The following is a 24,242-nucleotide window of genomic DNA, read 5'->3' as shown; positions in this document are numbered from 1 at the left end:
CCTCTAAATGAAATTGTTTTCTTAATTTATTTTCAGATTGTTCACTGATAGTGTTTACAAATATAATTCATTTTTAAGTATTGATCTTATACCATGGAAGATTTCTGAGCTTATTCTAATCAATTTTTTCCAGTTGATTTGTTAAAATCATGTTATCTATATAAATAGAGAAAGTTTTACTTCTTTCTCTCTAACTAGGTGCCCTTTTTAAAAATTTCTTGCCTCATTGGCCTGGCTAAAACTCTGAGTACAATTTTGAATACATATGGTAAAAGTAGACACTCTTGTTTCTGGTTTTAAAGGGAATAGCATTTTGCCTTTGCCACCAAATATGATATTAGCTTTGGAGTTTACATATATACCCTTTACCAAGTTCAGGAAATTTCTTTTTATGCCAAGTTTGTACAGTATTTCTATCTTGAAAATGTGCTGGCTTGTGTCAAATCATTTTTCTGTATCTATTTAGATGATCATGTAAGTTGTACCCTTAGTTTTACTGATGTGTGTAGCACAATTGATTTCAGATGTTATACCAACTTCATTCCTAGGATAAATTCTGCTTGGTAATAGTTTATAATCCTTTTTATGTGTTCCTGGATTTGGTTTGCTGATATTTTGTTGAGGAGTGTGTGTGTGTGTGTGTGTGTGTGTGTGTGTGTGTGTGTATTTTATAAGGGATATTGATTTATAGTTTTCTTTATTTCTACTTAGTTTGGGGATCAGAGTGCTATTGGTCTCATAGAATAATTTTGGTAAGTGTTCTTATCTCTTCTAATTTGTAGAAGACTTTGTGAAGTATTTGTATTAATTCTATTTTAAATGTTTGGTAGAACTCATTGGTGAGCCATTTGATTTGGGCATTGATTTTATATGATCATAATTACTAGACCTTTTTTTTTTTTTTTTGTGCCTGGATTGAACCCAGGGGTACTTAACCCCTGAGCCACATCTACAGCCTGTTTTATATTTTATTTAGGGTCTTGCTAAGTTGCTCAGATTTGCCAAATTGCTGAGGTTAGCTTTGAATTTGTAATCCTCCTGCCTCTGCCTCCTGAGCTGCTGGGATTACAGGTGTGCCCTACCACCCTGCTTAGACTTTTCATTTTCTGTTTTTAAGATCATATGTCCATGGAAGGACCTTCCATATCCCAACCCATTATTTCTTCATCAAAAATTACAGATATTATAAAGGATGTAATCATTAGGTATATAAATTTTTCATGAAACATTAATATGGTCTAATGTCTAAGATAATCATTGTTTCTTCAAATCCCATAGCAATTTATCTAGGGATGGCTCAGAGGCAGAGTGCTTGCGTAGCATTTATGAAGCCCTGGGATTGATTCCCAGCATAACCAAGAAAACTAAACTGTAACACTTTATCTGTACATCTCCTAAGTCGCCTAACTCAAAAGTTTTTTTTTTTTTTTTCCTTTTTGCAATGCTGGGGATCAACCCCAAAGCTTTGCATACACTAGGCAAGTGCTCTACCCCTGAGCTACATCCCCCAACCCCTGTGTGTGTGCATGTGCATGTACACAGTACTTAGGATTGAACCAAGGGATGCTCTACCACTGAACTATATCTCTTACCCCCGCCCCACCCACCTTTTGAGACATTGTCTCACTGAGTTGTCCAGGCTGGCCTCAAATCTCTTACTCTGCAGCCTCCCAAGTAGCTGGAATTACAGTTATGTGCCACTGTGCCTGGCCCCAAGTATGCTTTTTATTGTAGTTATTTATATTGCAGTCTTACCTCTTGTGTTAAAAGGAGTTCTCTGAAGGAAATACCCTTTTCTACACTGCACTTAAAGATCATCATGCTGGTGACTGAAATGTTAATCTAGTGTTTGTATCATTTTTAAAAAATATTTTTAGTTGTCAATGGATCATTATTTTATTTATCCATACGTGGTGCTAAGAATCGAACCATCTATTAAAATATTATGGAGTTTGTTTATTTGGCTTGATTCTGTTATTTATGGCTTAGCACTATGAATTATCAGTGTTACCTGTGGATCAGATCTGGACATAATAGATTTGGGCAACAGAATTTCTCAGATTTGGAGCACAGGTGGGAAATTTAGATTTTATAGTTCCTTAATATTTGGCCTTTTGTATAAAGCACTGTTTTTAACTAGCTTCATGCTGTCTGTCTTCATTTATTTTTAATATGGGGATTGAATCCAGGGGATGCTAAGCCACATCCTCAGCCCTTTTTTTATGTTTTGTTTTTATTTTTTGGTACTGGGGGTTGAATTCAAAGGTACTTAACCACTGAGCCCATCCCCAGCCCTTTTTATATTTTATTTAGGGTCTTGCTGAGTTGCTTAGGGCCTTGCTAAATTTCTGAGCCTGGCTTTGAATTTGGATGCTCCTGTTTCAGCCTTCTGAGCCACTGGGATTATAGATGTGCACCGCTGCACCCAGTTTATGTTTTATTTTAATTAAGACAGGGTCTTGCCAAGTTGCTTTTAACCTTGCTAAATTGCTGTAACTGGCTTTGAATTTGTAATCCTCCTGCCTCAGCCTCCTCCTGAGTTATTGAGATTACAGACATGTGCCTTACCACTGAGCTTTTAATCATTTAAATGCTTTTTAAGTTACAGTTTTTTCCTTAAGAGGCATATTGCCTTTATTCAACCTTTTTTTATTTACATTTGATAAATTTGGGAGTTTTGTTTTTTAATTTTTTTTTTTTTTAATGCTAGGGATTGAATCCAGGGCCTTGCAGTTATTAAGTATGCATTCTACCTTTGAGCCATACCCCTAACCCTTTTTATTTTGAGCCAGGGTCTCACTAAGTTGCCCAGCTGGCCTCCAACTTGCAAACCTCTGCTTCATGTAGAAATTAGTTCTTCAAGGCTGATATGATTTAATTTATGAGTTTAAATAAACATTCTTGAACTAATTTTCTCAGATATTTTGATAGGTATTTTGGTCCCCCCCCCCCAAAAAAAAAGGAAAAGAAAAAAAAAAGTCCACTAAGTTTGGAATTCCTAATGGAGAAGAGACAAAAGAGCACATTACCATAATGCAAATGATAAAATAAAATTTAAAAATATAACTCTTAAGTCTAACTTTAATGCTTTATATTTTTAATATTAGTAGATATTTGTCTGTATTTTTTAATAGGAAGGGCCTTGTTGAGGGTTGAACCCAGGAAATCTAAATGTGTACATAATAGGACACATTTGTAATGGTTATTATTGTAATTGTAGTAGTGTATGTGGTGTTCATTAGATGTCATTCTTTGTGTGTGGACATGGGGTGGGGCATGTGTGTGCTGGAAATTTAACCTAGAGCCTCATGCATGCTAAAAGCGTATGCTTTTCCACTTAGTTACATCACTAGTCTATTGTTTTTACCATTGCAGTTAGGAAAAAAACAATCAGTGCATTCTCACCCATCTTTAAACAAACAAATAAATGCAACCAAACTAAAAAGTGTTAGATTAAACTGCCATTTGAACAGCACCTCTTAGTTCATTTCTATCTAGAGATCAAATTGCTTTCTCTCCAAATAGGTATCATTATTAGGCTCTTCATTTAGGGGAAGATATAAAAAGTTCTGTTCTTCTTGTTGGTGTGTTGGTGCACCTCTGTAATCTCAACAACTCAGGAGGCCGATGCAGAAGGATTGCAAATTTGAGGCTAGTTTCAGCAGCTTAGATCCTGTCTCAAAATAAAAATGAAAAGGATTGGAGATATAGCTAAGTGGTATAACATTCCTGGGTTCAATCCCCACCCCCCATTCCTCCAAACAAAACAAAACAAAACAAAACAAACAAACAAAGTCCTGTCCTCAGGTAAGAATTAGTGATTGGTGCAGGTGCATTTCAGGTTCTTGTCTAAAAGTAAAACCTTGGTTTCACTTGCCCAATATTTAAAAACCTGTCTGAAAACCAGTTTTAATGGTCATTTGTCTGAAAGACTATCAATTCATGGAATTCTCCTGTCCTTGCTCAGCAGGAGTAAGATAATGAATGGTTGGACCCATTCTACTTCTTAACTTTTGTATCTTTTAGTTTGATTTAAACTTTTGTTCTCAAATGTATCCAAGATAGGGCTAGAGGCTAATGGTCATTAACTGCAGATTGTGTTTATGTAGAATGTAACATTAGAGCTATAGTTTTGTAGCCTTGAAATTTAGACTGTGTATAAAAGTGGAAAATAGGGGACTGGGATTGTGGCTGAGTGGTAGAATACTTGCCTAGCATGTGTGAGGCACTGGGTTCTGTCCTCAGCACCACATAAAGATAAATAAATAAAGGTATTGTGTCCATCTACAACTGGTCATGATGTGGCATACCTGTAATCCCATTTACTCAAGACCCTCAGGCAGGAGCATCATGAATTTAAGGCCAGTATGGACAATTTAGGAGAGGAGACCCTGCCTCAAAGTAAAAAATTTAAAAGGGCTGGGAATGCAGTACATTGCTTGCCTAGCATGTGCAAGTCCTAGATTCAATCTCCAGATCTTTCCTACTACTCCCCCCCCCAAAAAAAAGAAGGAAAAGGAAATTAATGTAATTATTTATAAAATATCAGAATCAAATAGATTCATGAGATATGAATTCCTTTCCCCAATAATTTAGAGTTTAATAGGGGGAGATATCTAACTACACACACACACACACACACACACACACACACAGACACACACTAAATAGAATATAAGATCATATCAGCACCATGTTTTCTATTACCATTCAAAAGTTCAGAGGAGAGAGAATAGTCTTAGCTAAAGATAATCTAAAAGTGTTTTCCATAGCAATGTATTTCATTTTATCTTTGAAAGATTTTATTGCAACCTGGTAAAACATCTTAACAGGCATTTTCATAGGACAAGGGCAAGACATCATTATTAAAGATATAGCAGTAACTCTTAACTGAAAACTGTCAGTCTAGGATCACTCATGAACACAGGCTAAGAAGTCTGATATATGTGGGTAAGGTTCAGAAGCAGATACTTTACTGTGTGAACAGTAGACTGTTGTAAGAGGAACTGAAATATGATCAGAGTCCAGTTTCAGGATAATTAGGATGGGAGAGCCTGTGGAAAGACCAGTCTACAGTGAATTACTTTGACAGCATATATTAACATCCTGTGTATATGAACCTGTGGTTGGACGAATTTTAAAAAGCTTTTGAATTGAAGATTGGGGTGGATCTACTAAGATGTTAGGAGATACTTTTACAGGAATTCTCAATTTATCTGAAGTATAGTGGGGTAGTAAAGATTAAATTGGAAAAGATAATTTGAAGCCAGATGGTAAGGTCTTTGAATTTCAGTCTGAATTATTTAGACTATTGAATTTTGGAAAAGTATTGAGGGGTAATGACATAGTCAGAATGATGTTTTGGGAGTACTGGTTTGATAATAGCTATGAGCATGAATAGATTAAGATGAACTTGGGAAACTACATTTGGAAGCAGTGGTCTAGATGTGAGTTAAGAATTTAAAGGAGAACTTTAATAGGGAAAGAAAGATCTGGTACCAGACTTGGTTTCCAAAGAACAATCAACTACACATTGGTTACAAGGTAAGAAGAGAAGTAGAGGGGAGTGTAAAAAGTGATTCTCTGAGTTTTGAGTCCAAATAACTATTAATGCCAGTGGCTCCAGAGGCTGAGACAGGAGGATCACAATTTCAAAGCCAACCTCAGGAGAAGTGCTGAGCAACTCAGTTGAGACCCTGTTTCTAAATAAAATACAAAATAGGCCTGGGGATGTGGCTTAGGGGTTGAATGCCCCTGAGTTCAATACCTGGTACCAAACAACAAAAACCCCCAAACCTGAAAACACATAAGAAAGAAAGAGGAACTAGCTGGATTGGGGGCAGAGGAGAAATTTGAGTTTGTAGGTGCTAGTGGTAGAATAGGTACTATCTAGGGTAGAATTTTGGGGATGGGGCTATAGCTCAGTGGCAGAGCACTTAGCCTAGCATGTGTGAGGCACTGGGTTCCGTCCTTATCACCACATAAAAATAAACAAAGGCATTCTGTCCATCTACAACTACCCCCCCAAAAAAAAATTTTTTTTTTAAAGGGTGGAATATTCAACAAGCATCTAGAATATGTACTTTGTAAGTTTGGGGCCAGGGAATCAATCACATAACTGTTCATTGAAGTCCTGGTTATAGATGAAATTTCCTAAGAGTAAAAAATGGATGAAGGAATGAGTGGACTCTACACAGTTAGGGTAAAGAAGTTTCAACAGAGGGGATAAAGAAGGAATAGGACAGAAGTTTCCAAAGAGATGGAGAGTATCCAGAAATAAGATTTACTTAGTCAGCAATATCAGTCATTCTGATTTTCAAATTGGTTAGCTCCAATTCTGCCTTATTACAAGTATCTTATAATCTCTTTTTTTAATCACCAAATGAAATATGTAGGTAGTATTATCTATAATTAAAAATAACACAGTATGCCCAGTTGTACTATATTGGAGAACCATAAATAACTTAAGAGTAAAATAATATTTTAAAACATGAATTCACAAGCTTTCGACAAAGTACAGCATCCCTTTATGTTCAAAACTCTAGAAAAATTAGGGATAACTGGATCATACCTCAACATTGTAAAAGCAATCTATGATAAGCCACAGGCCAGCATCATTCTGAATGGAGAAAAATTGAAGGCATTCCCTCTAAGATCTGGTACAAGACAGGGATGCCCTCTCTCACCACTTCTGTTCAACATAGTCCTCGAAACACTGGCCAGAGCAATTAGGCAGACGAAAGAAATTAAAGGCATAAAAATAGGAAAAGAAGAACTTAAATTATCACTATTTGCAGATGATATGATTCTATACCTAGCAGACCCAAAAGGGTCTACAAAGAAGCTATTAGAGCTAATAAATGAATTCAGCAAAGTGGCAGGATATAAGATCAACACGCATAAATCAAAGGCATTCCTGTATATCAGCGACAAATCCTCTGAAACGGAAATGAGGACAACTACTCCATTCACAATATCCCCCCAAAAAATAAAATACTTGGGAATCAACCTAACAAAAGAGGTGAAAGATTTATACAATGAAAATTACAGAACCCTAAAGAAAGACATAGAAGAAGACCTTAGAAGATGGAAAAATATACCCTGCTCATGGATAGGCAGAACCAACATCATCAAAATGGCGATATTACCAAAAGTCCTATATAAGTTCAATGCAATGCCAATCAAAATCCCAACAGCATATCTTGTAGAAATCGATAAAAGAATCATGAAATTCATATGGAATAATAAAAGACCCAGAATAGCAAAAACAATACTAAGCAGGAAGTGTGAATCAGGCGGTATAGAGATACCAGACTTCAAACTATACTACAGAGCAATAGTAACAAAAACAGCATGGTACTGGTACCAAAACAGGCGGGTGGACCAATGGTACAGAATAGAGGACACAATAACCAATCCACAAAACTACAACTATCTTATTTTTGATAAAGGGGCTAAAAGCATGCAATGGAGGAAGGATAGCATCTTCAACAAATGGTGCTGGGAAAACTGGAAATCCATTTGCACCAAAATGAATCTGAATCCCTATCTCTCGCCGTGCACAAAAGTTAACTCAAAATGGATCAAGGAGCTTGATATTAAATCAGAGACACGGCATCTGATAGAAGAAAAAGTTGGTTATGATCTACACGCTGTGGGATCGGGCTCCAAATTCCTCAATAGGACACCCATAGCGCTAGAGTTAACAAATAGAATCAACAAATGGGACTTACTCAAACTAAAAAGTTTTTTCTCAGCAAAAGAAACAATAAGAGAGATAAACAGGGAGCCTACATCCTGGGAACAAATCTTTACTCCACACACTTCAGATAGAGCCCTAATAACCAGAATATACAAAGAACTCAAAAAATTAGACAATAAGATAACAAATAACCCAATCAATAAATGGGCAAAGGACCTGAACAGACACTTCTCAGAGGAGGACATACAATCAATCAATAAGTACATGAAAAAATGCTCACCATCGCTAGCAGTCAGAGAAATGCAAATCAAAACTACCCTAAGATACCATCTCACTCCAGTAAGACTGGCAGCCATTAGGAAGTCAAACAACAATAAGTGCTGGAGAGGATGCGGGGAAAAGGGCACTCTTGTTCATTGCTGGTGGGACTGCAAATTGGTGCAGCCAATTTGGAAAGCAGTATGGAGATTTCTTGGAAAGCTGGGAATGGAACCACCATTTGACCCAGCTATTCCCCTTCTCGGTCTATTCCCTAAAGCCCTAACAAGAGCATGCTACAGGGACACTGCTACATCGATGTTCATAGCAGCTCAATTCACGATAGCAAGACTGTGGAACCAGCCTAGATGCCCTTCAATAGATGAATGGATAAAAAAAATGTGGCATTTATATACTATGGAGTATTACTCTGCATTAAGAAACGACAAAATCATAGAATTTGGAGGGAAATGGATGGCATTAGAGCAGATTATGCTAAGTGAAGCTAGTCAATCTTTAAAAAACAAATACCAAATGACTCCTTTGATATAAGGGGAGTAAACAAGGACAGGGCAGGGACGAAGAGCTTGAGAATAAGATTTACATTAAATAGGGATGAGAGGTGGGAGGGAAAGGGAGTGAGAAGGGAAATTGCATGGAAATGGAAGGCGATCCTCAGGGTTATACAAAATGTCATATAAGAGGAAAGGAGGGGCAAGACAAGATAATACAAATGGAAGAAATGATTTACAGTAGAAGGGGTAGAGAGAGAAAAGGGGAGGGGAGGGGAGGGGAGGGGAAGGGAGGGGGGATAGTAGAGAATTGGACAGACAGCAGAATACATCAGAAACTAGAAAGGCAATATGTCAATCAATGGAAGGGAAACTGATGTGATACAGCAATTTGTATACGGGGTAAAAGCGGGAGTTCATAATCCACGTGAATCAACCGTGTAATATGATGTATTAAGAACTATGTAATGTTATGAACGTCCAATAAAAAAAAAAAAAACATGAATTCATGGGCATGGCACATAATGGATGACATAGGAAATACATCCTTTGCACAAGTACACAGAATCACCTTGACTGAAGAGTTGCAATTGTAGACTAATAAAGTCAATCTGTCTTATTAACTCAAATACCACAAATAAGGAGGAAACCAGTGAGCTGAGGTCAAATTTTTTTAAAAAATGGAGATATTTGCTCCTCAAGCCCTTCCAAGGTGAGGAGGTGCATGACTTAAGAATTTTGAAGAAGAAAGGATTTGAAGTAATCTTTGTAGAGAGTGATAAGAAGTGGTTAAAAGGACTATTGAAGTGTCAAGTGCTCTGCTGAATTTGTATAACTAGTGGGTCAGTTGGCGTGGCCCTGCAATTTTTTTGTAGAGAATAAAAGACAAATGTAGGAGATGAATGTCTAAGGCTTTTAACAGGCCAATCAAGGCACCTGAGCTGAAAATAGAGTCCACCAATCTTTTTTTTTTTTAATATTTTTAGTTGTAGATGGACATAATACCTTTTCTTTTGTTTATTTAGTTTTTTTAAAAAAATATTTATTTTTATGTGGTGCTGGGGATCAAACCCAGTGCATCATGCTTGTTAGGCAAGTGCTCTACCACTGAGCCACAACCCCAGCCCAAGTTTACCAATCTTAAAAGGGAGTTTAAAAATAAAAATTAAGGATAGTTGCATACCATTGTGAATATACTTAATGCCACTGCCTGTTAAAGTGGTTAAAATGGTAAATTTTATGTATTACCACAATAAAAAAAAATAATTGAACACTTTAAAAGTATTATTGCTTAACTTTCCAGATACTGTCATGAAACCTTTTGTGGAGATTGGTCAAGAACTTCATGCCTGTAGCACCTTCTGGTAGCTCTGTGGACATAAGGGAATGATTACCGTCAGGATTACCATTTTAGCCATCAGAGATGATTACCTACAGAAGTGATGCTGGGACAAATGAGATTTTTTTATTTTTATTTTTATTTTTAAAGAGAGAGGTGAGAGAGAGAGAGAGGGAGGGAGGGAGAATTTTTAATATTTATTTTTTAATTTTTGGCGGACACAACATCTTTGTTTTTGTACGTGGTGCTGAAGATCGAACCCGGGCTGCATGCATGCCAGGCGAGCGCGCTACCGCTTGAGCCACATCCCCAGCCTGACAAATGAGATTTTAAGACTCATGAGTACAGGATGTAACAAGGTCGTCTATGTTGAGCATTGTGCAATTATGTCCATAATTAAGCTTTCCTGGAGAAATAGATTTTGACTTCATGTAGCCCAGTTACTGAGAAATAATTTTGAAAATATTTTGTTTTGGTACCAGGGATTGAGCTACACATCCCCAGCCCTTTTTACTTCTTCTTTTTTTTTTTTTAATATCGAGACAGGGTCTCACTAAGTTGTTTTGGGCCTTGCTAAACTGCTAAGGCTGGCCTTGAGCTTGGGACCCTCCTGCCTCAGCCTCCTCAGTTGCTGGAATTACAGTCATGCCATACCATGCCCAGGGAATGAGGGAGTTTTGGTATTTTTTATTAAAAACAAGTGAAACATGTTAGGTCTCAATTTACAGAGAAGAATTTATTTAGACCCTTTTTTTAGTTTTTTTTTTTTGTTGTAGATGGACACAATAACCTTTATTTATTTCATTTTTTTTTTCATATGGTACTGAGGATCAAACCCAGTGTGTCTCATATGTGCTAGGCAAATGCTCTACCACTGAACTCCCCAGCCTTTAAAAAAGTGTTTTTTAACATTCTTTTTTTCTTGAACTATGTTACCAAGACTGATAATTTAAATACCATGTAATTCATTTCAGTTTACAATTCTTTGATGTTTAGTGAATTTTTTGGAATTCTACATCAACTACAATGTGGTTTTAGAACTCTGTGTGCGGGAGGGTGACGGGGGTTACTGGGGATTGAACCTAGGATTTTACATATGCTAGGTAAACATTATACCACTGAGCTACATCCCCAGCCCTAGAACATTTTTGATCCTCCCCGAAAGATCTCTTATATCCATTAGAGTCCATTCTCTTTGGTACTCCCAGACAACCCTAGTTTACTGTCTCTGTAACCTTTGTTTCCTGTTTTTTTTTTTTTTGTTTTTTTTTTTTTGGTGTGTGTGTGTATGTATGTATTTGCGCACAATACATATTGAATCTGGGGCACTCCACCACCAAGCTACATCCCCAGTCTTTCAAAAATTACTATTATTATTTTCCCCTTGGGCTGGAAACCCAGGTCCTCACTTATGCCAAGCTAGTACTTTAGCACTGAGCCATCCCAGCCCCCTTTTTTTTTTTTGAAACTGGGTCTTGTTAAGTTGCTGAGGCTGGCTCAAATTTGTGATTCTCTGCCTCAGCCTCCTGAGTTGCTGGGATTACAGCATGAACCACCATGGCCAGTGCTGAACACTTAATGTAAGTGGAATCCAGAAAATGTGGTCTTCTATGTCTGGTTTCTTTTACTTAACAATCTTTTTTTTTTTTTTTTAATATTTTTTAGTTTTTGATGGACCTTTATTTTTTTTTTAATTCACATGTGATGCTAAGAATTGAACCCAGTGCCTCACATATGCTAGGCAAGCACATAACACCCCTCTTCCCTATCTAAAATTCATCTTTGTTTTTAATTGTAGCCATTCTAGAGGGTATAAAATTGTATCATGCTGTATCTTTAATTTGTATTTATTGATGTTGAATATCTTTTCACCTATCTAGGAGCCATTTGCATATCTTCATCATGAAATTTCAGAACCTTTTGTCAGTTTTAAATTGGGCTATTTGAGAGGTGTTTATATATTGTAGATATAAGACTTTTTAAAAAAATATTTATTTTTTTTTAATTGTAGTTGGACACAATACCTTTGTATTATTTATTTATTTTGATGTGGTGCTGAGGATTGAACCCAGGGCATCCTACATGCTAGTCAAGTGCTTTACTGCTGAGCCACAACCCCAGCCCCAATATATAAGACTTTTATCCAATAGATGATTTGCAAATATTTTCTCCTAATCTGTGGTTTATCTTTGTTTTCTTAGATGGTGGCTTAATTGCTGTATATTGTCATTTCATTATTTAATCCTAGCTAAATCCTGTAATTCTTTATAGATAGAAGGTATTACATAAAAGATAGTTGTGGGAAAAGTTGTGCTGATATAATTCCTCAAGTGAAGACATTTTGACTTCATGTTTAACAACATAAGGTAGCAAAAAGAAATCATAAGGTCTGCCTGGTTTTTTTTGACCCTTCTATTCTTTTTGCTCCAGTTTTCTAAATCATTTTAAAATTAAACTCATTATGACATTTTTACAAGAGATTGTAAAAAACTCTGTCAATATATCTATTACGCTGTAAATAGAATACCTCTCACATGTGTTATATTAATGCAAAATGAAGAAGGAACAACTACTTCTAAGGTGATGCTGAGAAGTACTCCTGTAGTTCTCTCCTGTGAAGTGTATAGCAGTGAACTTGTATAGATTCGGGTAGTTGTAGGAGAAAAGGGTACTATTTCAAAAATGTGTTATGCGAATTTTCATTGTAACATATGACAGTGTTACTATATTTTGGTATTCATCCTATGCTTTTAATTTGTGCCTTAGCATTAACAGGCATTGTCTAAGGAGTTTTATCACGATCCTTCTACATTATTTTATTTTTTTAAAAAATATTTTTAAATTTTTGATGGATCTTTATTTTATGCTATCTTCTCAGTATCTTGTGTTCTAGGTGGTCTGACTTGTCTTCATTTTGTGAGAGAGTAGGCAAGAGAAAGAAAATGAATAGTCTTTTTCATTTTTTTACTACTTATCTCTGTTCTTCAGCTGTGTAGTTGGAGGCCCTTGTGCATGAAGACAGATTTGTTCTATGGCCTCAGAGTTGGGTGCCGGGGACGATGGCGGCTGCAGTGAGCTGGCAAAGCCCCTCTATCTTCAGTATCTGGAGAGGGCCCTCCGGTTGGACCATTTCCTGCGACAAACATCAGCCATCTTCAACAGGAATATTTCTAGGTATCTTATTTCATCTTTGTAGTATTATAATGTACCGCATTTCTGATTCCTTTTATCCCTGTAGACTTTAGGGTTAAAGTATTTTAAGATTTTTGTTTTCTTTTTTCTTCTTTTAAGTAAAATACAGTCAGCCTTTTCTAAGAATCAATTTCTTCTATAAAATATCTAGTTTTACTAACTTTAAAGTATAATGTTTTGCTGGAAGAACTGTGACTATTGACTTGCTATTCAATTTATAGCGATGATAGTGAAGATGGACTGGATGACAACAATCCCTTATTGCCCCAGTCTGGGGATCCCTTAATACAAGTAAAGGAAGAACCTCCAAATTCATTGCTTGGTGAAACTTCTGGAGCAAGCAGTTCTGGAATGTTAAACCCATACTCGCTGAATGGCGTTCTGCAGTCAGGTCTGTGTGGCTCGAGATCCCTCTTTGGTCTAGCAGTTCTCTTGGTGTAGTCATTCTTTTGTTTTTATTTCATTTTATTTTTGTTTCTTTATACAGAATCAAAATCTGACAAGGGGAATTTGTATAACTTCTCCAAGTTGAAGAAAAGCAGAAAGTGGCTAAAGGTAAGAAATAAGGCAGAATGTTTACAGTTCAAATAATCTGCTGATATTGCTAATAGAGGGCAAATTGTTAACTCATTCTGATAGATTGACAGATTGTTTTTATGGCAAGTGCCCTAGTACTTAGCTATACCCCTAGGGGCCTAGGGGTTCTTGGTTGTGGTATTTTGAAGAAGGTTCAGTGATATCATTTTAGCAAACATTGGTAAAGCACAGTGGAGAAAGGAATATAGTAATCAAATTAGATAAGATCTTTGCCCTTGTTGGCTCATGTCATCAGGAATATCAATTTTTCATCAGTCCATGAGTAGTTCAATCATGCAATAAATGTTGATTGAGTGCATTCATGTGCCAGGAACCACTGAACATGGATTGGTTTCTTGCCCTGTGGAGCTTATATTCTAAATGAGGAGGCAGTGAGTAAGCCTATAAACAAGTAAACTTTCAAACAAGAAAACTTTCAAACAAGTCAACTAGGAAGTCACAGCATTTCAACTGACTTGTGAATGACCAGAGAGAATCATGTGAGGGTCTAATTGTAAGAGCATTTCAAATAGAAGAAACAACTTTGGGATTCATGAGTTAAAAAAGCACCTTAGGGAGCTGGGGCTTTGGCTCAGCAGTGTAGCACTCGATTAGAATGTGTGAAACGATGGGTTCAATCCTCAGCACCACATAAAAATAAATAAATTAATTAAAAAAACAAAAGTATTGTCAATTACAACTAAAAAAATATTGAAGAAAAAAAAAACCTAGTGCTGTGTGCGGTGGCACACACATATAATCCCAGTGACTTGGGAGGCTGAGGAAGGAAGATTGCAAGTTCTAGATCAAATTCAGCAACTTAACAATACCCTGTCTCAAAATTAAAAATAAAAGGGGCTATAGGTAGGGCAGGGGCTGCAGGTGGAACTCAGTGGTTATGTGCCCCTAGTTTTAATCCCCAGTACCAAAAAGAAAAAAATCAACTTGGTATGTTTGGGGGAAAAGGAAGGTCAGGTGGCCAGTCTTTTGGAGCATGGTGAATGGAAGGCAGTGGTAGAAGATGAGATTGGAGGCTGTGATCACACAGGGCCTCATACATCCACTTAAGGAATTTGTATTTTATTCTAATAATAATCATAAGCCATTGGAGTTTTATTTTTTTCTTTTTTTTAATTGGTTGTTCAAAACATTACATAGTTCTTGGGGCTGGGGATGTGGCTCAAGCCGTAGCGCGCTCACCTTGCTACCTCGTGCGGCCCGGGTTCGATCCTCAGCACCACATACAAACAAAGATGTTGTGTCCGCCAATAACTAATAAATAAATAAATATTTAAAAAAAAAAACAACATTACATAGTTCTTGATATATCATATTTCGCACTTTGATTCAAGTGGGTTATGAACTCCCATTTTTACCCCGTATAAAGATTGCAGAATCACATCAGTTACACTTCCATTGATTTACATATTGACATACTCATGTCTGTTGTATTCTGCTGCCTTTCCTATCCTCTACTATCCCCCCTCCCCTCCCCTCCCCTCCCCTCCCCTCCCCTCCCCTCCCCTCCCCTCCCCTCCCCTCCCCTCTTCTCCATTGGAGTTTTAAACAAGCAGCACCAGTGGTATAATATCATTTACATTCTTACAAGGTTACTATTAATGGCCAGACTTGAATTTAGGATAGTATTTCTTCTTAAAACTATTTGGGGCTGGAATTGTAGCTCAGTGATGGTGCTACTTGTCTAGCATTTGTGAAACAACTACATTCGATCCTTAGTACCACATAAAAATGCATAAATAAAGGTATTGTATCAGTCTACAACTAAAACAAATTAAAAAAATAAAGACTAATTTTTTTCCCTTAGCATGCACAAGGTTATCAGTTCAATCCCAAGCGCCAAAATAAATAAATAAAATAAAACTAATTATTTCACAATTTCATTCTTTTCCTGTGAAAAGCTAAAAGAAGTGTAAATTCTTTACTGTTACCTTGTGCACTTTAAAAGGCTCATGTGTAAAAGGTCTGATTTACTCAATGTCAGTAAGGCTTTGTTCTGGTAGAAATGCATAAATCTTTATAAGTAGCCATGACATTTTAAAAAATTTAGATACACTTCACTTGCCATAAAATTTAACCTTTTAAAACATACAGTTTAGTAGTTTTTTGTGTGTTCACGAGGTTGTTCTCAGATATAACCACTGTCTAATTTGAGAACATTTCATTACTTCATAAAGAAGCTATGTAGTCATTAATAGCCACTCCCTACACTCTAGTTCCCCTAGTCCCTGCCAGCCACTAATCTGCTTTCTGTCTCTTTTGATTTGTCAATTTTGGAAATTTAACATAAATTGAATCATCATTTGTGGTCCTAGCTTCTTTCAATTAGCATAATTTTTTAAGCTTCTTTATTTTTGTGACACATATTAATACTTTTTTTTATAGCTGAGTAATATTTCATTATCAGATATTCCACATTTTGTTTATCCATTCATCAATTAATGGCTATTTGGTTTTTTCCCCTTTTTTTGTTATTGTGGCTGAGTTTTTCTTATTCCTCTATATTCTATAGGTAGATTTTGGTTTGGTTTTGTTTGCCTTGGAATTTAAAATTTAGCTTGAGAATCTTATGTATAGTATACTCAGTGCAATATAACCTTCCTATTAGGTTTAATAGTATCCTTTTTTGTTTTTCAGTTGAATTGGTAAATGGAATATAAAGGAAACTGAAATGACTGTTCTCCAGCTGTTTTTGTCATTGTTTTAGGATCTGGGGAAAAAATTCTTGGATTATAAATTGAATAACAACATAGTGAAAATTATATTTTCATTTTTTGCCATTTTCCAGAACATTCTTTTAAGTGATGAATCCAGTGAAGCAGATTCTCAGAGTGAAGACAATGATGATGATGAAGAAGAACTCAATCTCAGCAGAGAAGAACTTCACAACATGCTTCGACTACACAAATATAAGAAACTTCACCAAAATAAGTATAGCAAAGACAAGGAGGTGAGGGTTTCAAGAGAAAACTCAGACCTTCATGCTGGGTGTTTACTCTCTCTGGTTTGTAGTCATTAATGAGATATATATTTAAACTTTATATTTAGGTGGTGGTGGTTGTGAACAACTTATTGAGACATAATCCATACACCCAAAATTCAGCTTTTAAATACTTGCTAATCAATAGTTTTTGGTATATTTATAGCATTATATTAGAATCATCACTAATTGTAAAATATTTTCATCACTCTAGAAAGAAAACTCATATTCCTGAGCTGTTGCATTCATTTTCTTCTTTTTCTTTAGTGTCAGGCAACTACCAGGCAACTTCCAGTCTACCTTATTTGTTTGGGGGCTGTGCTAGATGTCAAATCAAGGGACTTAAGAATGTACCTTTTTTTTCTGTAAATGTTCCCATTCTCAGCATTTCTTACAAATGGATTTATACAACGGTGTCTTTTGTGTGTGCAGCTTCTCTCAATATAATTTTTTCAAAGTCCATCCCTTTTATAGCCTGTATTGTACTACATTCCTTTTTATTGCCAAATGTTCTGTTCTTCAGTTGATCAACTGATTGGCTTATTTCTATTTCTTGCTACTTATGAATAGTACTGCTGTGAAGATTTGTGTGTAAGTATTAGTGTGGATATGTTTTCACTTCTCTTAGGTGTTATCTTAGCAGAGGAATTGCAGGGTCATATGGTAACTATGTTTATTTAACCTTTTGAGGATCTGCCAGAATGTTTACATGCAACTGCTCTTTAAAAGTGTTCTGTCTTGGAAAACTCCTTTTTTTCACTTACTAACATTAAAATGATGTTAGTTTTAAGTGATAACTATTTGACACTCTTACTAAAGTGTTTTGATTTTTGCCAGAAGTATAATTCATTGTCCGTATGAAAAATAGCATATTTGGAAACCTAAACGATTTTCCAGCAATTTCTTATAGTCCAAAGTTAGTTCAGAAAGCTTTGAATATATATTCTGAAACTTATAATCTGGTAGAAGTGATAAGGAGAATTCCTGACAAATTTAATTCAAATTGTTTTTTTTTTTTTTTTATAGTCTATTGGTAAGGCATGTAACTTCAAATTTGCTCATTTAAAAATTGAGGTACAGTGGGTGGGGTTCTGGCTCAGTGGAAAGGTGCTTGCCCAGCATGTGCGAGGCCCTGGGTTCAATCCTCAGCACCACATATAAATAAATAAAGATATTGTGTCCAACTAAAATAAATATTTAAAAAAAATTGAGGTACAGGGCTGGGGTTGTGGCTCAGAAGCAGAGCGCTTGCCTACCACGCGTGAGGCACTGGGTTCAATTTTCAGCACCAAATAAAAAATAAAATAAAGATATTGCGTTTACCTATACTAAAAAATAAGTATTTTTTAAAAAATTGGTACAGAATACCTGTAGAAAAGAACACAAACTAAGCATACAGCTTGATGAGGGCTCATTTAATTTTGACCTTTGAGAACATCGTAAGAGTTCTTCATATTACACTTCCATCCTAGTTTCAGTCATTGGACAATACTTTGTCTATAATCCAGGTAAAAATGTCAATAGTGGACTACCTGATTTTAATTTATTTTCGTATTTATGCATTAGCAATAAATAAGACAGAATTAATGTGAGATTTGGCGGTCAATTTACGTGAAATTTTGAAATGATTCCTGGATGGAAACAATTAGATTATTCATGTTAGAATTCTGGTAATACAGGAACTATCCATAATAATGGTAGACTCTCTTAATGGAAGACAAATAGAGAAGACTTGAAAGATTGAAGAATTTGGTTGACTGGTAAAGGTCAGACTGGCAACCATCAGGAACCTAGGGACCTATTATTGGTAAGAGAATTTCTGTCAGGAATTAATTTCATCTCAAGTATATCAGGAGCAAATAAATTATCTGGTATAAATTCAGAAGCCTCAAGGTTTTTACCTAAGTTTTTTTTTTTTTTCAGCATTCTGTATTATGCATAGCAGTTAAAGCTATTTTGCTTTGAAGTTAAGGAAATTCCCTTTGATGTAATAAATTCTTACTGATCTCTGTAGGAAGAATATTTTATTTAGGAGCTATGATTTCCTAAGGTTCAGCTTTCTTTCACAGAGATGATTTTAAGGCTGGTCTGTACAACATAGGCAGGCCTATTACACACTTTGCATTTTTCAGTTGCAGCAGTACCAATACTACAGTGCAGGCCTGCTTTCTACTTATGACCCTTTTTATGAGCAACAACGACACTTACTTGGACCCAAAAAAAAGAAATTCAAGGAGGACAAAAAGCTTAAAGGTGAGCATGTTGATCTGCCTTCCACATATACTCATCCTTAATTTTCAGAATTATGTGTGGCTGGCTGGACACTGTGGTCCATGCATATAATCCCAGCACCTTGAGAGGCTGAGGCAGGTGGATTGCAAGTTTAAGGCCAGCTTGGGCATCTTAATGAGACCCTGTCTCAAAAAAAAAAAAAAAAAAAAAAAAAAAAAAAAAGGTGAGGGGGATGGGGCACTGTGTGTATAGCTTTGTGGTTCAACATCCCTGGGTTTAATCCATAGTACAAGAAAAGAATGAATTATGGGTGTCCTGCTAAAATATAAGCAAAATATATATACAGTAGAAATTTGCTTTACCTGAAACACTCTAGTCTCCTTTCTGTTCGGAAGTATTAACCTTATTTCATATTTGGTTTATGGTCTTTTTGAGAGTTGGAAAAACTTAACTAGAGATTCCTGGTCAAAGATTTTCAGCAAATTAATGTATTTGTTGTTTTCTCTATGCACTCTGGCAATGTTGAAAGTGATTTGGGGGTCGGGGTTGTGGCTCAGTTGTAGGGCACTTGCCTAGCATGCATGAGGCACTGGGTTCGTTCCCCAGCACCACATAAAAATAAATAAAATAAAGATATTGTGTCCATCCCCCCCCAAAAAAAACCCTTAAAAAAAAAGAAAGTGATCTGGGATGGGAAAAAGTTGCTTATGCATCATTAGGTATGACGAGTAACCTGAAATATATGGAGTAAGTTATAATTGTTGTTGGCTGAGGTGATTTAAAATAGATCAGATCCTGATGATCTCCTGTAGTGTTTACAGTTTTATATCTTTCCTCTCTTGTTGAGCTCTAAGTAGCTGGAAACCAGGAAGGAAACAGGAAGGGAAAGTCTTAAACTATCTGTGGAAGGCAAATTTTATTCCCTTGAAGGTATGAGTTGAAGTCATACCTTTTTAGGTTTCTCCCTTCTTATCTCCCACATCCTCCTTTTATATCTGTTTTCTCATTTTCTATTCGCTCGCCCCACTAGCTTTTCGCACAGATTTTAGTGTCATATAACTTAATGCATTTAGTGTCATATCACTTAATGTTCCTTTTCTTTAACTTACATGACCACCAAATACAAATTGGTTTCCTTTTTAATTTAATAACTCCCTTATTAAACACAGTGTTAATAGTGGACTACCTGATTCACTTATATGGCCACGAATTACAAATAGGTTTCTTCCTTGAGCCTGATGATATTTGTAAGCCTTTTCTAGTGTTGAGTTCAAAAAGAAATTTGGTTCTAGGGCTTTATTATGTATTTCTCTTTCATGGAAACAGATGGAGTATCCAGTATTCTTTTCCAAGTTAGTGAAATTTTTCTCTTGGAATATTTATGGGCCTGCATAGATAAAGGGAGCAATGTTGCCAGCTTCAGGTAGAATGAGGAAAGCACCGAGAGTTTTCTTGTAGTGATGAGGTTTCTGTATGGAATGGAAGAAATACAGCTTCATAAGCATCTGTTTTCCTTTGTAGCCAAGTTGAAAAAAGTAAAGAAAAAAAGACGAAGAGATGAAGAGCTTTCCTCTGAAGAATCCCCTCGTCGCCACCACCACCAGACCAAAGTATTCGCCAAATTTTCTCATGATGCGCCTCCCCCTGGCACTAAGAAGAAGCACTTATCCATTGAGCAGCTTAATGCTCGACGCAGGAAAGTGTGGCTCAGCATTGTGAAAAAGGAATTACCAAAGGTAAATGAATTACCAAAGCTTTTTCTTCCCACCCTCTAAGAAGCATTTGTGAGAGCTAGATCCTTTCAGGAAAGGAAGTAAAAATAATGAAGGTAATCTGTTGAAATTAAGAGAATAGGAATAATATTCTCTTTAGTTAACTTTTCCCAGAATTTGGTCAGAATTCACAAGACAGTTTCATCATATTCCTTGGTTAAAAGAAAAAAAAATGGAGAAGTGTAAAACTTTCATGACTTAGACATACAGTAATTGTGTGTGTGTGTGTGTGTGTGTGTCTGTGTGTGTGTGTTTCCCGTTAAAAAATTATAGCATAAAACAAAATGCCAGAGGGGAAACCTCTTTGGTGGACGAATAGCTAGCTTTCTTTTTTCTTTTTTTAAATGTAGATGAATGTAATATCTTTATTTATTTATTTTTTTAATGTGGTGCTGAGAATCGAACCCAGTGCTTCACATGTATAGGCAAATGCTCCTAGCTTTCTTTTTTTTTTTTTCTTCTTTCTTTTTTTTTATTTTGTGCTGAGGATTTAGTCCAGGGCATTTTACTATTGAGATGCATACCTAGCCAGTTTTGTTTTTTATTTTGAGACAGGGACTCACTAAGTTGCTGAGGCTGGCCTTGAACTTACAACCCTCTTGTGTCAGCCTCCTGAACTGCTAGGTTTACAGTTATATACCACCATTCCCAGTGCTTTCTTTTCTTTTCTGATGCTGGGGATTGGACCAGGGCCTTGTACATGCTAGGCAGGTGCTCTGCCACTGAAATTTGTGCCCAGCTCAGCTTTTTTTTTTTTTTTTTTAAGTATTTATTTATTTGTTTATTTTAGTTTTTGGTGGACATAATATCTCTATTTTAAATTTATGTGGTGCTGAGGATCGAACCCAGTGCCTTGTGCATGCTAGGTGAGCACTCTACCACTGGGCCACAACCCCAGAACCCACCAGCTCAGTTTTTAAATTTTATTTTGAGACAGGATCTCACTAGTTTGCCCAGGTTCACCTCAAATTTATCTTGCCCCTGCCTCAGTCTCCTGAGTAACTGATTATAGGCATGCGCCACAGCACTTGGCAAGAAAACAGTTTTCTTAAAAATAGCAATAGATACTTGACAGCAAATGGATAGGTGTTAATAGAGAAAATTAAGTAAAAAGGAGATGTTTCTGAGAGAATCCATACATACTTAGATAACATTTTATTCTGATATTATTTCAAAGTTAAAAGTAGTAAGGGTAGTTCACCACTCAGATTTACAACTTGTTTGCTTTTTACCCTTTATGGTAAATTGATATCCTGATAAGATGAAATATTTCATTATAAGTTGGATATTTTCTAAACAGGATGTTTTATGAATTGAGAATAATTGATACTAAAGTTTATATGGATACAGTCAGTATTCAGGAGTAGCTAGGGAATATTGGAAAAGCCCTGTTAAACATTGAAACATGGTATAAAACCTCTATAATTAAAAAAAGTCTGGTATTGACACATGCATAAGCAAATAGTCTGGTAGAATAAACTAATGAACTTTCTGATTAATGGTTTTGGGACAATTAGATAGCCATTTGGAAATAGATAATATAAGATGTGTATTTCACAAATATGCTATATGCCCCAACGGGAGTAGAGACCTCAATTTGAAGAAAAAATAAATCCTACAAATGCTGAAAGAGACATAATTGCATTCCTCATAAAATTTACATGAGCAAGAAATAACCAAAATTAGAAAACAATAGACAAAAAATTGGGAGAAATTATTTACATTAAATATCACATTCAGAGGGCTGTTTACTCTGATATATTAAGAAATCTTGTTGGATCTAGTTGTATATGCCTATAATCCTAGCTACTCAGGAAACTGAGGCTGGAGAGTTAAAAGTTGTAGATAAACCTTGGCAGCTTACTGAGACCCTTTCTCAAAAAAACAAATAGAAAATGGCCTAGGGAGATAATTTAGTAGTAAAGTGCTCCTAGGTTCAGTTGCCAGTAATACCAAAACAAAACAAAACAAAAAAACCAACCTCTTGAAAGTCGAAAGACAAAGGACAGACATATTTATTACATTGGTAAAAAATTTGAAAGTGAACACATTCTATTAGGAATGCTGTGGAGAAAGGCATTCTGATGCATTACATGTGCATAATAATATTTATCACAGCAGTATTTGTAGTTATGAAATAATGGAAACAACCTAAAGGCCCATCCTTGAAAGAATACCTGAGTAAAACTGTGATAGATTCACACAATGAAGCACTATGCAGCTGTTAAAAAATATCAGATTTCTCTTTGTTCTGATATAGAGTGATTTCTAAGGTACACTGTTAAGTAAGGAAAAAAGCACAGTCGTGTATATTACTCTTCATGTAAGAAAAATGAGGATACAAGTAAATACACAAATAGTTGCACAGTTCTACAAAAAAAAATTTAAGAAGGGTAAACAAAAATTAAGTAATTTTCTTTGCAGACCCATGAAAGAGATTTTTATGAAAGGGATTTATGGGAACAGCACAGCAGGAATGAAGAGGAGTCTTGAAGTCTATCTTTTAGTGTAGGGATGACTTTTAGAAACATTAATATTTCAGACACTCCTCACGAATCCCAAAATAAATAGAACTGATAAAACTAACCAAGATGTGGAGAGATATGTATGTAATACTGTATTGCGGCAAGTGAAATACAAACACTAATAAATGAACTTAATTGTGTTTAAAAATGTATATCAATCACATTTTAGGGAGTGAAGAAGAAATGAATTAACCAAAGTAGCAGAAGAAAACAGTGACTGTATATGAGAGGCTAAAGACCAAAAGAAGTCTGTAGAAAGGCTAAAGTTAACATTGTAAATGTGTTTCTCAAAGGGGATGGATTAGTAATTTAAAAATTGTGTAGCTGGGTGCAGTGGCACTCACTATTAATCCCAGTGGCTCGGAGGCTGAGGCAGGAGGATTGCATGTTTAAAGCCAGCCTCAAAAATTTTGTGAAGCCCTAAGTAATTTCTTAGTGAGACCCTGTCTTGAAACAGAAAAACTAAAGGGCTGAGGGATATGACACAGTTTATAAGCATTCCTGGGTTCAGTTCTTGGTACAAAAACAAAACAAAACAAAACAACAACAACAAAAAACTATGAACAACTGAGGTAAATGTATTGTAGATGAGAGCCACTTTCATACTGTGTGATAGTGGAGTTATAAATAAAGATTGGGAAAGCAAAATGAAGCCTGGAGTTGAATTTGAATCAAAGATCTTTCTGTGAACTCATGGTGACATACATACACAGGATACAGAAATATAGGTGAATGTATTAATTTTCCAAACTGGCAGAAAGTGTCTTAATCAAATATTCAATTAACATCACTAATACTTTAAATCTTGACATCAGGAATCCCTTGATTTAATGCACTAAGATGAACACATTGTTTCTGTGTTACTTGTATCAAAATACACAACCTGATTTTTATCATAAAAAATAACAGAAAGCTGGGGTTGTGGCTCAGTGGTAGAGTGCATACCTAGTATGCGTGAGGCACTGGGTTCGATCCTCAGCACCACATAAAAGTTAAAAAATATATTGTGTCCACCTAAAACTAAAAAATAAATATTAAAAATTAATTCCCGCTTTCAAAACAAAGAAGTTTAAAAACAAAACAAACAAACAAAAAAACCCAAATTGGAGGACATTTTTCATAAATGATTAGTTCTT

The 24,242-nt window shown here is 35.8% G+C and overlaps 1 protein-coding gene across 1 annotated transcript in view; it reads left to right on the top strand.

The window, feature by feature from the left end:
• Ino80 (INO80 complex ATPase subunit) overlaps positions 1 to 24,242 on the top strand; it is a 136,094-nt gene that overhangs the window by 19,223 nt on the left and 92,629 nt on the right. Inside the window, exons 2-7 of the mRNA XM_077799815.1 lie at positions 12,800 to 12,985; positions 13,225 to 13,394; positions 13,491 to 13,558; positions 16,386 to 16,547; positions 18,710 to 18,830; positions 20,331 to 20,545. Coding sequence (XP_077655941.1) covers positions 12,843 to 12,985; positions 13,225 to 13,394; positions 13,491 to 13,558; positions 16,386 to 16,547; positions 18,710 to 18,830; positions 20,331 to 20,545 — 879 coding nt within the window. The 5' untranslated portion in view covers positions 12,800 to 12,842. The remainder of the gene's footprint in view (positions 1 to 12,799; positions 12,986 to 13,224; positions 13,395 to 13,490; positions 13,559 to 16,385; positions 16,548 to 18,709; positions 18,831 to 20,330; positions 20,546 to 24,242) is intronic.

Source organism: Urocitellus parryii, chromosome 6 (assembly GCF_045843805.1).
Source record: "Urocitellus parryii isolate mUroPar1 chromosome 6, mUroPar1.hap1, whole genome shotgun sequence".
Classification (NCBI taxonomy): domain Eukaryota; kingdom Metazoa; phylum Chordata; class Mammalia; order Rodentia; family Sciuridae; genus Urocitellus; species Urocitellus parryii.
Note: the sequence above shows the minus strand (reverse complement) of the source record. Positions and strands in the feature narration are given on the sequence as shown.